General features: G+C 41.1%; 1 protein-coding gene across 1 annotated transcript in view; it reads left to right on the top strand.

The window, feature by feature from the left end:
- The first annotated feature begins 88 nt into the window (after positions 1-88).
- WRN (WRN RecQ like helicase) overlaps positions 89-13,407 on the top strand; it is a 53,076-nt gene continuing 39,757 nt past the window's right edge. The window contains exons 1-10 of the mRNA XM_035141053.2: positions 89-206; positions 1,362-1,462; positions 2,042-2,157; positions 2,647-2,792; positions 3,989-4,137; positions 5,739-5,888; positions 7,192-7,264; positions 9,659-9,773; positions 10,798-11,191; positions 12,119-12,199. Of these exons, the coding sequence (XP_034996944.2) occupies positions 1,400-1,462; positions 2,042-2,157; positions 2,647-2,792; positions 3,989-4,137; positions 5,739-5,888; positions 7,192-7,264; positions 9,659-9,773; positions 10,798-11,191; positions 12,119-12,199 (1,287 nt within the window). The 5' untranslated portion in view covers positions 89-206; positions 1,362-1,399. The remainder of the gene's footprint in view (positions 207-1,361; positions 1,463-2,041; positions 2,158-2,646; positions 2,793-3,988; positions 4,138-5,738; positions 5,889-7,191; positions 7,265-9,658; positions 9,774-10,797; positions 11,192-12,118; positions 12,200-13,407) is intronic.

Below are 13,407 nucleotides of genomic sequence, written 5' to 3'. Positions count from 1 at the left end.
CTAGAGTTGACAGCGGCGGAAAAGGGAGGGAGGGCGAAGGGCTGGGCTGGAGAGGCGGCCGTAGCGACGTCATTCTTTTGCGACAGTAGCGTAGGCTGCTCCTGACGGCTTTTAGCGGGTCTGGCGGGAAAGGTTGCTAGGATGAGGGTGAGGTTTGTGCTATGAAGCTGTGCAGTGGGGAGGATCCCAGGGAAGGCTTAGATTAGGTGAGTTTTCCAACGCCGAGCCTTATTCGGACTGGCAGTGTCAATGAATGGGTTGAATAAAGTTGTACGTACATGCAAAAATTGATTGTGTAACTTCTGGGCCCTCTACACTGGTTCCATACTCGTATAGTTACTTAAGTTTGCAATGTTGTTAGGTTGCACATCTATGCACTTACCTGGCAGCAAGTTATATTTTATAAAACGGGAGGAGGGCTTACTTCTGGGGAAACGTGTATAATATTAGGCTGCAAGATTACAATATTCCGAAGCACACTTTCTGTGGAATAAATCCTTTTTACCTATCATAGATCTATATCTGGGTATATGTATCTAATACTGCTCTTCTGCGAGTTGGTTACCTTGTTTATGCATATACAGTATTTAACCATGAAGCTGAATGTGTGAACTGACTTCTTTGGGGGTGGGGAATGTGTTCTGTGTTTGTGATGATAAACATATGCGGGTGATGTGTGAATCCTCAAGGTGTCTAGATCTTTTAAACACCTGCTCTTTTTGAACTGCCAGAGGAGGTGACCGGACATAGGTATGGATCTCTTTAAAATGTAGAAGTACTCTGATTTTAGCATGGTGTAAAGTAGTGTGGGTTTTTTATTATTATTTCCCAATGTGTCCTTTGCAGGAAGTGTGGCTTTTTCCCTGTGGAAACCAAAATATGGCCACAATCTTATAATTGTTTTCCTGAGTGTATGGGTTATTGAGCTCAATGCAACTTACTTCTGCCAAAGGTTGTGAGCAAAAGGGAAGCAAGCTTCACATTGGGGCCTGCTTGAAATGTTTCCTCTGTTAAATTTTTGCAATGTTTCAGTTAGAAATAATGTTAGGCTTCTTACCTGTGCTTACCTGTGCTTCATGAGCTAATAGCGTGAACCTAACCATGTCCACCCAGGAGTAAGTGTTATTAAATTAAATGGGGCTTATTCCCACATAAATAGGATTATGATTGCAATTTAACAGTTCCTCCTTTGAATCTTTTACAGTTAAGCAATATCCTTTCTTTATATTGTTTACTTATGTGGAAAACTTATATTCTGACTTTTCCCCAAATAACTGATTGGAATAGATCGACTTTTGCCACACAAATCATTTCAGATTAGACTGAGCCAAGTTGCATACTTGTTATTTCTTCTATTTCAGTTAACATACAAATCCAAACAAATAAATTTGATAGGAATATGGATTCTTCATCAAATAAACTACCTCAGTGGATGACTGAACAGGCCAAAGGGGACAAAAAGGTAGGGAATGGGAATATGCTTGATTCACACAAGAGAACAAGAATGAAAAAAGCAGTAAAAAGTGGCAGACTCTGAAATGCAGCACTGATTGTACTTCTTTGTCCAGTTTCTAATAGCAAATCACATAGAATTTTTCCATTTCACTATGTCTTTAAAACTACTGCATTTCTTAGATTTATTATGTACCAAATTGTGTTGATGTTAGCTTGATACCATCGCTCATGAGGACTGGTTGTTGTGATTGCATGACCTGAAACAGAACAGTCATCAGTGACTCTCCTTAAGGTTTGCAGGTTGAATAGTGGAGATTGAGTTGATGACATGGCTTGTGGTGACATAGCAAATAATCTCTGTGTTGGAAGATGTATATGTTTTACATATACATGGGGCAAAGCATTTTCTTGGTATGCATTGGATGCATTAACTTCTCTAATTACCTACCAACAGAAATTGTTGGGATGCTTTTGTAACCTGGACAAGAAGGCAAGTGCACTGTGACCTATGCCAGTATGATTGATCTGAAAAACCATTTCTTAAACATCCTTTACAACAAGCTCTCTTTTACATTTTATGAACCAGAATAATCCAGTCCATCGGAGTGTCCTGGAAGACAACCTTCCCTTCTTAGAATTCCATGGTTCCGTTGTTTACAGCTATAATGCAAACGATTGTTCCTTACTCTCAGAGGATATTGTGTAAGAGAATGAAAGTTTAATTTAAACTGCTAACCCTATGGCATCTCATTTTTGTAAGCTAAAAACCCAAAGATGTTATGTTCATTAGGCTGTTATAGACAAATCTGGTCCAAATGTGGGAGCCACCTCCAAAATCTAGGAATAAGGGCCATTAATTGAAAGAGGTATGATGTCTTCAATATTTTCTCTCTCTCTCTCTCTCTCTCTCTCACACACACACACACACACAATCAATAAAAAAAATGAAGGACACCCCCCTGCAAAGATTTATATAGTCTTTCATGTCAAGTTAGTACTAAGGATCCTTGCAAGTACTAGTTCTGGCACAGAACTGATAAAATAGTCATGCAGTATTTATTGAAAAAGAAAAGACACTAACAAATATTACCTGTGCAAACCTATGCCCTCTAGGTTTAGAAAGGCTTGCTTCTGAATAATCCTGCACAGGATTGCACTGTACTAATCTTGTTAATACCTTTTATCTTCTAGTACAACCTTATCTTATGGAGCTGCGTTAGGATTTGACATTGAATGGCCGCCATGCTACACTAAAGGGAAGGAAGGCAAAGTTGCTTTAATCCAACTCTGTGGATCTGAACAAAAGTGCTATTTGTTTCACATCTCTTCTATGTCAAGTCAGTACTGTGCTAGTTAATCTCTCAACAAAATGTGCTTGTTAAGTTGTCCTTTCATCTAAGCTGTAGCTCTGTTTGCTTTGTCGAACACAATTTATTTTGTAAAGTTCACAGGTGTCAGTTTAGCGTAACAATTTAGATCGCTTCATTCTGTTGAGGGAGGAGAGAGTAGGATTCTTAGTGCAGAAGGAAGTACAGTTGGAATGTATCATTTCACAGCATATCTCTGCCTGTACAATGCCACTTCTTTTATTTCCCAGGTCAAAAAGAAGCAATGTCTGGAAATGGGCATTCAGTATTTTTCTGCTGTGTAGGAAAGACATGTTCAGATTTCCTGCTACTGCTTTTCTTGGTTTCCAGGGCTTTCCAGGTCCAAAGTGGTGGTAGAAAGAAAATATTATAGCAGCTACTTGTTGAGAGTGCTTTAAAAATCAATCCCTCTTCCCAGGGACCTCTGGGAATTGTAGCTCTCTGAGGGAAATCCTAACTCCTCTGTGCACTCTGGACAAACTATATTTCCCATGTTTCTTTGGGTGACGCCATGAATGTAGAAAGTGGTATCATAGTGCTTTAAATGTGGGCTGCTGGTGGGACCAAAGACTGTGTGGCTGTTCCTGAACCGGAAAAAATTAGTTTTGACTACAGTTTTCTGTTTCTAGCAAGGGATTTTGGGGGACACCAATTCCTCAGCTGCTGGTGTTTCTTCTCCTCACTTAGGTCAGGTTGTTTGGGGAGGTGACACTGGTTTCTTCATGCTTGTTTCCATTGCTCCCACTGAGTCTGTGAACCAAAGCTCAGTGCTTCAGATTCTACTATCCATTATGTATCAATGCATACAACTTTGTTTCTGGGCTGAACCTAAGTTCTTTTGAATTTGTGAGCAGTAGTATCTCTAGATCAGCTGGTGAATATGGTCAGAATTCTCTTGAATGGAAGGGTGGGGTAAAAAAAAGTAATGAAATATTCTGTTTTTTATCCAGCACTTCTAGCTGAAAATATCTTCTTCTTTTTTTGGTGGGTAGGTAATTTAATGTATAGCTGAGGTGGTGCAGTTGTAATAGAGACCAGAACAACATATAATTTACTTCTTTCTTTCTTTTTAAAAGCATTGTGAGAAGCCTAAGGTTACGTTAAATAGGTAGCATATACATTCCTTAAGTGGTTATTTTAAAAATGTGCATACTTGATCTTTTCAGACTTTCCTTTGGCACTAAAAAAATTGCTTGAAAGTAACACTATTAAAAAAGTTGGGGTTGGCATTGAAGGGGATAAATGGAAGCTGCTGCGTGATTTTGAAATCAAATTGGAGAGCCTTGTGGACCTGGCTGACCTTGCTAATGAAAAGGTAATAACTCACTCTTTGCTATTAGTGTGGATATTCAACAGAGAAGTTATAGAAAATCAGCTATGTAGGTGAGAAAGCCCTATGCTGTGTATTTAGACTAACATTGCTGAATGAATCTCCTGCACCTAGTGATATTTTAAATTTTAAATGTAAAACACGATAAAATGAAAATGGATATCACATGATGAGATCCTTTTAGGATCAATGTTCATATTGTGCCAAATACTTTCTTCTCCTTCGCTTTTGCTTATTGGACTGTATTTCCATTCTGCATTATATGAAACTTTGTGATTTTTAAAATAATAATAATATTGAGGATCTACTATGGTTGCTGGCCTCAGATCAGCCTAGTGCAAAGAATTCATTTCCCAGACTACGAATCTATAGGAATTTAGAGAGACTGAGAATGGAACATCTCAGTAGCTAGACATTTCACTTTCCACAAATCTGGGATGACCCTTCTTGCTTGTCACTTGAGTATTGTTTGGCCAGGGTTCATTGAATTCTCATGTAATGTGTTGGGTTTCTGGAACTCCCAGCTCCAAAGACACAAAACACAGGAACATAGGAAGCTGCCTTATACTGAGTCAGACCAATGGCCCATTTAGCTTAGTATTGTCTTGTCTACATTCGCCGGCAGTAGTTCTCCAGGGTTTCCAGAAGGGATCTCTCCCAGCCCTACCTGGAGATGCCAGGGATTGAACTTGGGGCCTTCTGCCTGCAAGGCAGAGGCTCTATCTCTGAGCTATGGCACACCGAGCCTCATGCAATGAATATTTTCAGCTAATGATACAGAACTTTACTTTTATTCAGCTGATACATCTATTCATTGTGGCACACTGTCTTGCCAAATGCAAGGTGGTTCTTTTAAAAGAGATTCAGAAGCAATACAAAACACAAGTGAGTGAGAAGAAGGTTTTATTCCTAAACAACAAGCAATATATACTGCACATAAACTTCTATCTGCCACTCGGAAGCCCTCAAGATGTGAAGTGACTCCCCCAGGTAGCCTCAGTTTGCACAGCCCTGCAGCCAATCAGTCCGTGCACAAGCTTCTGAAAAACTCTGCCCAAGCCATCCGATTTTATAGATAGCCACCTCCAGTGCCTCACTTTCCCATAACAATTTCCAACATCAAAGAAGGTTCCCAGCACTATTCTCCCAAACTGATTTAAGGCAGCTGTGTGTGGGACTTCACCTCCTCCCAACTGATTAGGACATCAAAAACTGTTCTCACACCATCAAAAACTTAACAGCTGCGAGGGAGGGGTAAGGAACAGAGGCAAGAAGGGTAACCATGCTAGAATCACTAACTCCTCGATATACATTTTGTCTTCTGGATGGATTTCCCATGCACACACTTAATTGCAGCATGGCTCATTTAAAGATAGCTGATTTAAGGTTTCGTATCATGAAATTCTTTCACAGCCTATTGCTCCACTTAACCTCTGTTTTAAAATTCAGTGTGTTCTCCGAACGCATTTTAAACCTGGGATTTAGATTTATTCCATCTCTATCTGAAATATATCACTGTGCACTTATTATCTGATGTAGGCTCAAAAATAGCTCTCACTTAATGTTTGCAACTTATTTTTGTTTAGCTCAAATGTAAAGAGATATGGAGCCTGAACAACCTTCTGAAACATCTGTTCCACAAACAGCTTTTGAAAGACAAATTGGTTCGTTGTGGTAACTGGAAGCAGTTTCCTCTTACAGAGGAGCAAAAGCTGTACGCCGCTACCGATGCTTATGTATGTACTAAGAAGCTTATATTTTTCTGGGTGACGTCTGGCAGTATGCAATTTGCAAGCTTACTATGGCCTTGTTTGGATGATCGGCTTAATAGGCCAAGATGTGGATGAGCCTTGTGTCTGAGTACACAGCCCCTACCCTCTTCCTTTCTCAGCGTCCCATGAATTAACCCAGAACTCTTCTGCCAACCATTGTTTCCTGTTTGATCCTACCAAAGACACTTTCCCTTGGCATTGCTAAAGGGATCTTATGTAGAGAGCAGCATCCTCTCCTGTCTTCTGTAAGCCATATCCCAGAATTGCAAAACCACATGGGGGATATGGGGGCTGAGTGTTGTTCCTTGATATTTGTTGGCACCGTAACATTTTGTTTTCAAAAAGTAGAAGCAACTGATACGGGTGAGAATCAGTGGCTTTGGCCAATGTTACAGGCTCCCTCAATTCTCTGATTAAAAGAAGTGTTAAGCCACACAATCATAGAATCATAGAGTTGGAAGAGACCACAAGGGCCATCTAGTCCAACACCCTGCCAAGCAGGAAACACCATCAAAGCATTCCTGGCATATGGCTGTCAAGCCTCTGCTTAAAGACCTGCTTAAAGAAGGTTGAGAGAGTATTTCTTGGAGGGCATCCCAGCTACATAGGACTGGGCTGCCAAAAGGAAACAGAAATGGCTTCTGATCCAATCTGGAAGCTTCTAGTCATAATTAACTTTCATAAAATAGAATTCTGTATTAACCATGCATCATTAATTTTACATGAAGCTGCCTGCCAGTTAAGGGCATCATTCTCTCTGTATCCTCATTGTCAGAGATCAGGCAGGTGGCATCTGTGGAAGGGGTTTTCTCTATGGTGGTGCCTTGACATTGAATTGATCTCCCCAGGGCTCCTTGCCTAATGCTTAGACGAATGAATTCTAAGTGCCAGGCCAAGACCTTATTTCCATGGGCTTTTAATGACTAGTTAACTTTTTGCTGTCCGCTGAGATTCCCACCCAGTCCCACTTTTTATTTAAACTGTATTAAGCTGTTTCCCTGTTTTATGGTTTTATGATTTTTTAAAAAATTCTTCATTGTTGTTATTTTAAATTGGATGCATCTTTGAAAATTCTTGTTATGAGTTGGAACAGATTTTTTTTAAAAAATAAAATAGTTGAGCACAGTATTAAAAGAATGCTCACTGTTAAGATACTAATAAAAAAAATTGAGAGAGAGAGATGGGTTGTTTTAAATTATATGGACTGAGAAAAAATGCTAAGCATTACCTTTTGCATTAAAAAGTTTTCTTTGCTCTTATATTGTAGGCTAGCCTTCTCATTTACCAAAAACTGGTGAACATGAGTACTTCTAAGCAGATGCAAATTAGTGCAGAAAAAGGTGAGCTTCAACGTAAACCATAATGAGGTTCTACCCATCCCCACTTTCAACTTCTGTTGTCTTTCTTCTTTTCCTAAAATGCATTGGGCAACGTGATAGACACAGTTCATACTGTGTGTATTACCAGAGCTGTGGGGAAATAGAGTGGGTATGGTCATATACTTGAATGAAACTGCAAACTATTTGGTATACATAGCAATACCTTGCACACCTCAAAAGGTGTTCCTTTTAGATTGGAAAGATTGCTAGCATGACTTTCCCGTGACTGTATGTTACAAAAAGCATGGGGGGTGGGGAGTCTTTTAAAAGGCATTGCATTTTTCTATACAATTGGAAGACTAGGGCGTACACTATGGCCCTGTACATGGATGCATTCTACACACGTTTCCTTCAGATACCACAAATTCAGGCCATGGTTAATTTCAGTGCTTTTATTTGGTTCCTCTGCCATGTGGATCCACAGATAATGAGGCAACACTGATCAGAGTTTGCAGCACCACGGATAGCTCCGAGTGAGCAACACTCCATTTTCAACTAGCTTTGGTTAACTAGAAGCAGAAGTGAAAGCTTCTAAGCACCTCCTCATTTGCTCACCTGGAAGGACCCTTGGATTGTCCACACTGCACTAAACCATGACTTATTGTTTCAAACTTGGTTCCCCCAGCTGCTGTTGGACTACAAGTCCCATCATCCCTAGCTAGCAGAGAGGGCTTTTCTAATTAATGCTATAAAACTGGGGTGTCCAACCTGTCAACCACGATCGACCGGTCGACCCCTGGATGATTGTGGTTGATCGTGGGATCCCTATTGATCGGTGGTAGCGATAAGCAATGGAGTGAAAGTGTCCCCCCCCCCGCCGCCGCCGCCATCACTCTTTTCCTCTGTCATGTCAAATGGGTATTTAGCCGACGAGTTAGAAAACGAAAGTAGTCGTTACTGCTGTGTCGTTGTTTTAGGTGAGCGATGGTTCCCTCCCTCAATACACAGCTAAACATGCTTTGCTTCCCTCCCTAAAAAAAGCTAAACAACTTTGCCTTCGCCCCCCCCAGAAAGGTCAACAACTTTGGGTCCCCCCCCAAAGGGGAGAGTAGATCGCAGTCTCTTGGGAGTTGGACGTGCCTGCCATAAAACATGTTGTGCCACCTCCCTCTCCCTGTTAAAACCCCTCTTAAATGTGTGTGTGTGTGTGTGTGAGAAAGAGAGAGAGAGAGAGAGAGAGAGAGAGAGAGAGAGAGAGAGAGAGAGAGAGAGAGAGAGAACCAACTGGTTCATTGGCTGTTCTTTTGGCTGTTATCATATTCTTGTGTTTGTATGTTGCACACCACCTTGTTATATATTCTGGTAAGCGCAGTTTGCAAATATTTAAATAAATAAATAAATATATGAGAATTCAGTTGCAAACTTGTATACTTACCAGGGAATGCACTGCTGAAATCAGCAGAGTTTATTTCTACAAAAATGTACTTAGCCTTCCTCTTCCATCTTTAATGGAAAAAAATTGCAGGGCACCAACACATTGAATTGGGTCCATGAAACAGACTGGCAAGTAATGGACCCGCAACTGCCTGATGGATAAGTTGCAGTTTCTGAGCATTCTTTGGAAGCGGCTACATGTAGGCAACATTGTAGTAACTCAACATAGAGGTTAACACTGCATTATTATTATTATTTATTAGTAATTGGGACTCAAGTGGTAGACTCACTTCATAGCAAGGATATGGTGATTTAAGAATGGCCAGAATGATTTAAGCATGCATATGAATCATGTTAGGAGAATTCTGTGCCTATCTGAAAAAGCCCAGAGTGGAAGCCCATTTAAAAGTAACCATTGCGATATCCCTTATTTTGTGAGCAGGCCTGAAATCTAAAGGGAAGTAAACCGCGGGTGGCGCTGTGGTCTAAACCACTGAGCTTCTTGGGCTTGCCAATCGGAAGGTCGGCAGTTCGAATCCCCGTGACGGGGTGATCTCCTGTTGTTCGGTCCCAGCTCCTGCCAACCTAGCAGTTCGAAAGCATGTCAAAGTGCAAGTAGATAAATAGGTACCGCTCCGGCGGGAAGGTAAATGGCGTTTCCGTGTGCTGCTCTGGTTTCGCCACAAGCGGCTTAGTCAAGTCATGCTGGCCACATAACCCGGAAAAACTCTGCGGACAAACGTCTGCTCCCTCAGCCAGTAAAGCGAGATGAGCGCCGCAACCCCAGAGTCGTCTGCGTCTGGACTTAACTTTCAGGGGTCCCTTTACCTTTACCTTAAACCGCTATTAAAACAATGAATTTTACTTTATTATTTATTTTTTGTATTTCAAATCCAGGTTACTGGAAAAGAGCACATAGTGGTTGGTAAACATAATGTTCACATTAACCTTTTCCCCCCTAAAAAAACAACAAAACAACAGATGCGGCCCTATTGCCAAGTGAAATGAAGAAGGAATTGACATCTTTATCAGAGGAGATGGTGGATTTAGCAAATAATCTTCCTGGCACTTTTGGACAATCGACAAACGTTCAAAGGTTAGGTGTTGTTTGCTTTATCATTACAAATTAATGGTATTTGTGTTCCTTCTCTGAACATTTATGATTCAGTCAGTGCGTTATTTGTATGTTTATGTGATGAGATAAGTTAAGTGGGCTTGATCAGACAAAACCATAGACAGGCTTTCTATACTTGCACCAGGACGTCTGTACTTGCACCGTAGCTTTTTGGTCCTAATTTCTTACCACATTTCCCTTTACTCCTTAAAAAAATCTTTTTAACAATGTCGGGAGACTCTGAGAATGTATTTTATAGAGCAGGGGTCAGCCACCTTTTTCAGCTGTGGGCCAGTCCACTGTCCCTCAGACCATGTGGTGGGCCGAACTATATTCTTTTTTTGGGGGGGGGGGATGAATGAATTCCTATGCCCCACAAATAACCCAGAGATGCATTTTAAATAAAAGGGCACATTCTGCTCATGTAAAAACACGCTGATTCCGCGGGCTGGATTTAGAAGGTGATTGGGCCGGATCCGGCCCCCAGGCTTTAGGTTGTCTACCCCTGTTATAGAGCATCAAGAAATGTTTCATGTGCTGTTGCCTTTTAAGGTGTGCTTGCCTGGAATGCAGGGCAAGTTTTTTTTAAAAAAAATTGTGGTGCCCATATTATAAGAGTTGTATCCCCACCTCTTCTGAACTGTCAAAACATCTTAATATTGTCTGACTTTTAGTCTGAGCTAAATTTCCATTCTCCTTTGCTTGTTGATTATATTTTAGTGATCCCTTTTCCTTCTTGGTTTTAACTGTATCTTTTAATATCTGTTTTTTATGTAATTGAATAACCTTTGTTTTTTAATTGAAAGGTGCTTTGGAATATGTTTTTAAGTGCTAAAATGTGGCCAATAGATAACTGGATAGTACATATGGTTTTCTGGATCCTACCAAGAAGGGGGAGTGTATTTAGATCAGACTGAGAATGCATCCAAGTTTGCTTTAACCTCTTTGGATAAATCCATCAAGCCTGTTTTCAAGCTTGCCCTGCCATTTTGACATTCTTTAATAGAGCTGCAGAAATTTTGGCTGCTGTGTCAGAAAACATCAAGGCTTTAAGAAGAGAGCTGCTTGTTGAGCCTACCTGCCAGATGGAGTTCGGAGATGCTACAGATTCAGAAATGATCTGCGGCAATGAAGAAAAAACTGAAATGTCAGACTTTACTTCCAAGGTCACGCCTGAGTCAGTCAATCGTGTGGGTCACAAACTAGTCCAAAAGGAAGCCCTAATGGAAGGTGAAGCAGAAATTAATAAGAAAAAACAAGTCGATGATGCTTCAGACAGTGGACCTAAAGCTGTGGTGGGACAATGCTTAATGTCGCTAGATATAACTGAATATGAACTTCAAATGTTGGAGCGTCAGGCTGAGGATGAGCTGCTAAATGAAACGGCTTGTATGTCTAAGGTGAGTCTATCTGGATAATGGTCTAAGAAAAGTAATACAGTGGAACCTCGGTTGTTGAACGCTTCAGAAGCCAAACAATTCGGAACCCGAACGTCAACAACCTGGAAGTGAATGCTTCCATTTTTGAACGATTTTCTGAAGTCGAACGGCTTCTGAGGTGCATTTCTCCATTTTTTCCAATGGATTTTGCTGACCGGCAATTGCGGCTCGGTTGTCGAACGTTTTCAGTTGTCGAACATTCTTCCAGCACAGATTACGTTTTACCACCAAGGTTCCACTGTAATGTTTAATTTATTAACAACCAGATATTTCCCCCCGATTTCAGTAGGGCTGCAACAACTGAAGCAGTATTGTATGAGAGATGGGCAGGGTCTGCTTGCTTCTAGAAATCTGAGAAACCTTACAGCGTTGTTCCACATCTGGGGAGACTGATGTTGCTTTGATCTCCCCTTGGGGACGTCCTGTTAGGGCTTTGGATGTTTTCTATCCTTTTCTTCTCTGAATAAGCCTGTTATGTCACTTTTTTTCAGGCTGGGGGCCTGTGTTTTCTCCTGTGACGAAATACCAGACTTTTAAATCCCTCTCCTAACTCAATAATAAGGCTTTGCATAACCCTTCTCGTATTACAAGGATCTCCAACATTTCTGGGAGAAAATGCTGTGAGCATGAGCCACACATGACTACTATGGGGCGTAGTATAGCACAAAGTGGCTGCTTTGGGGGGATGGCATAATGGCCGCCACATCTAAATGAACAAAAAAGGAGAGACAGAAGTACAAAATGGTACAGGCATGCCCCCTTGCCCCCCCCTCAGTTGCCCTATCAATGGGGAGAAAGGCACAAACATCAGCCGCTGTCATGTTCGCTCACAGAGAGAAGCAACAGCAAAAATAGAAACTGCACTCATTTTGAAATGTTCCTTTTTAGGATTTAAGCCATATAGAGGATGGAGATGATTCTCTTTGCACCATTGAAAGTGATGATGAACTCGAAATGGAGATGCTTAAAGTAGGTGTTTGAAAATCTACTTCTCATTTTTTAAAGTGCTTTCAGAAAACATTTGATAATGTTTCTGTTAAATATCAGGTATAAGTACAACGGTACCTTGGAAGTCGAATGGAATCCGTTCCAGAAGTCCATTTGACTCCCGAAACATTCAGAAACCAAGGTACGGTTTCCGATTGGCTGCAGGAAACCTTGGAAGCCGCATCGGACATTCGGGTTCCAAGGAACGGTCGCAAACCGGAAAACTCACTGGCTAGGAACAGTATTTTACTGTGTGCACATTTTTGCTGCTTTTAATAAAGGCCCACGGAGGCAGTGGCATTCTGATTAGTGAGGCGGAAAAGCAGCTATGTCGCCTAAATGAAAGAGAGAACGTAGCATGTTTGGGGAAACGGGCGCTGGAAGTGTGTCAGAGGTCCCTGCATGGGGAACCACTTGTACAACAAGGTCTCGGTTGCTCGTGCTGCGCCCTCCCAGAGAGATTATGGTAATTCAGGGTTTAGACGAACAGTAAAGTACTGTTTATGAACAGTAAAATTCATGGGAAAATACAATGCAAAGGTCCAATCCCACCCTGGTCCTGTTGTTGATGGATAAAGATTGTGAATTTTTTCTAGAGGGTTCTTCTACATTAGTTTTTGTGTGTGGATGGGGTGGGAATTGCATTGCTGGGTTTTAACTTTCTAGCATAAACCACAAAAAATGCAAGCTGCTGAGAAAATTACATACAATGTCTAATTTATCTCCACAATGTAGTAAATAGCAGTGGCACTCAACTGCTCTGTCATGTAGGTCCAAGTGAAGTATTACAACATAAGTAGATGCAAGCAGAACAAGGTTTTCCGGAATAAAAACAACCTGTTTTGCCTTTTGGCTTCTTCAGCCGCTTGAGGCCAACATAAGATTATAACCAGGAATACCACAAGTATTTCTAAGGTTGTAAACCCCTTCACAATTTGGTGATGAACATCCTTTCTTCAACGTAATGAAATCCAACACTGCTTTCTATTCTTATTTTACAATTCTTATTTTACAATGGTATTCCAGGACACTGTACGTGACCTAGGTTCTTTTGGTGTTGGGCTTTAACTTTCTGGCTGCTATCTGCCTCACCTTACAATGCTTGGGATCATTGGATCCCAGTCAAGACTTGATTTTGCTGAGTATCAATTACTGGAGTATCTAGGGGTTCTCCTGATCCTCCCCGAGCC

Source organism: Zootoca vivipara, chromosome 16 (assembly GCF_963506605.1).
Source record: "Zootoca vivipara chromosome 16, rZooViv1.1, whole genome shotgun sequence".
Classification (NCBI taxonomy): Eukaryota; Metazoa; Chordata; class Lepidosauria; order Squamata; family Lacertidae; genus Zootoca; species Zootoca vivipara.
Note: the sequence above shows the minus strand (reverse complement) of the source record. Positions and strands in the feature narration are given on the sequence as shown.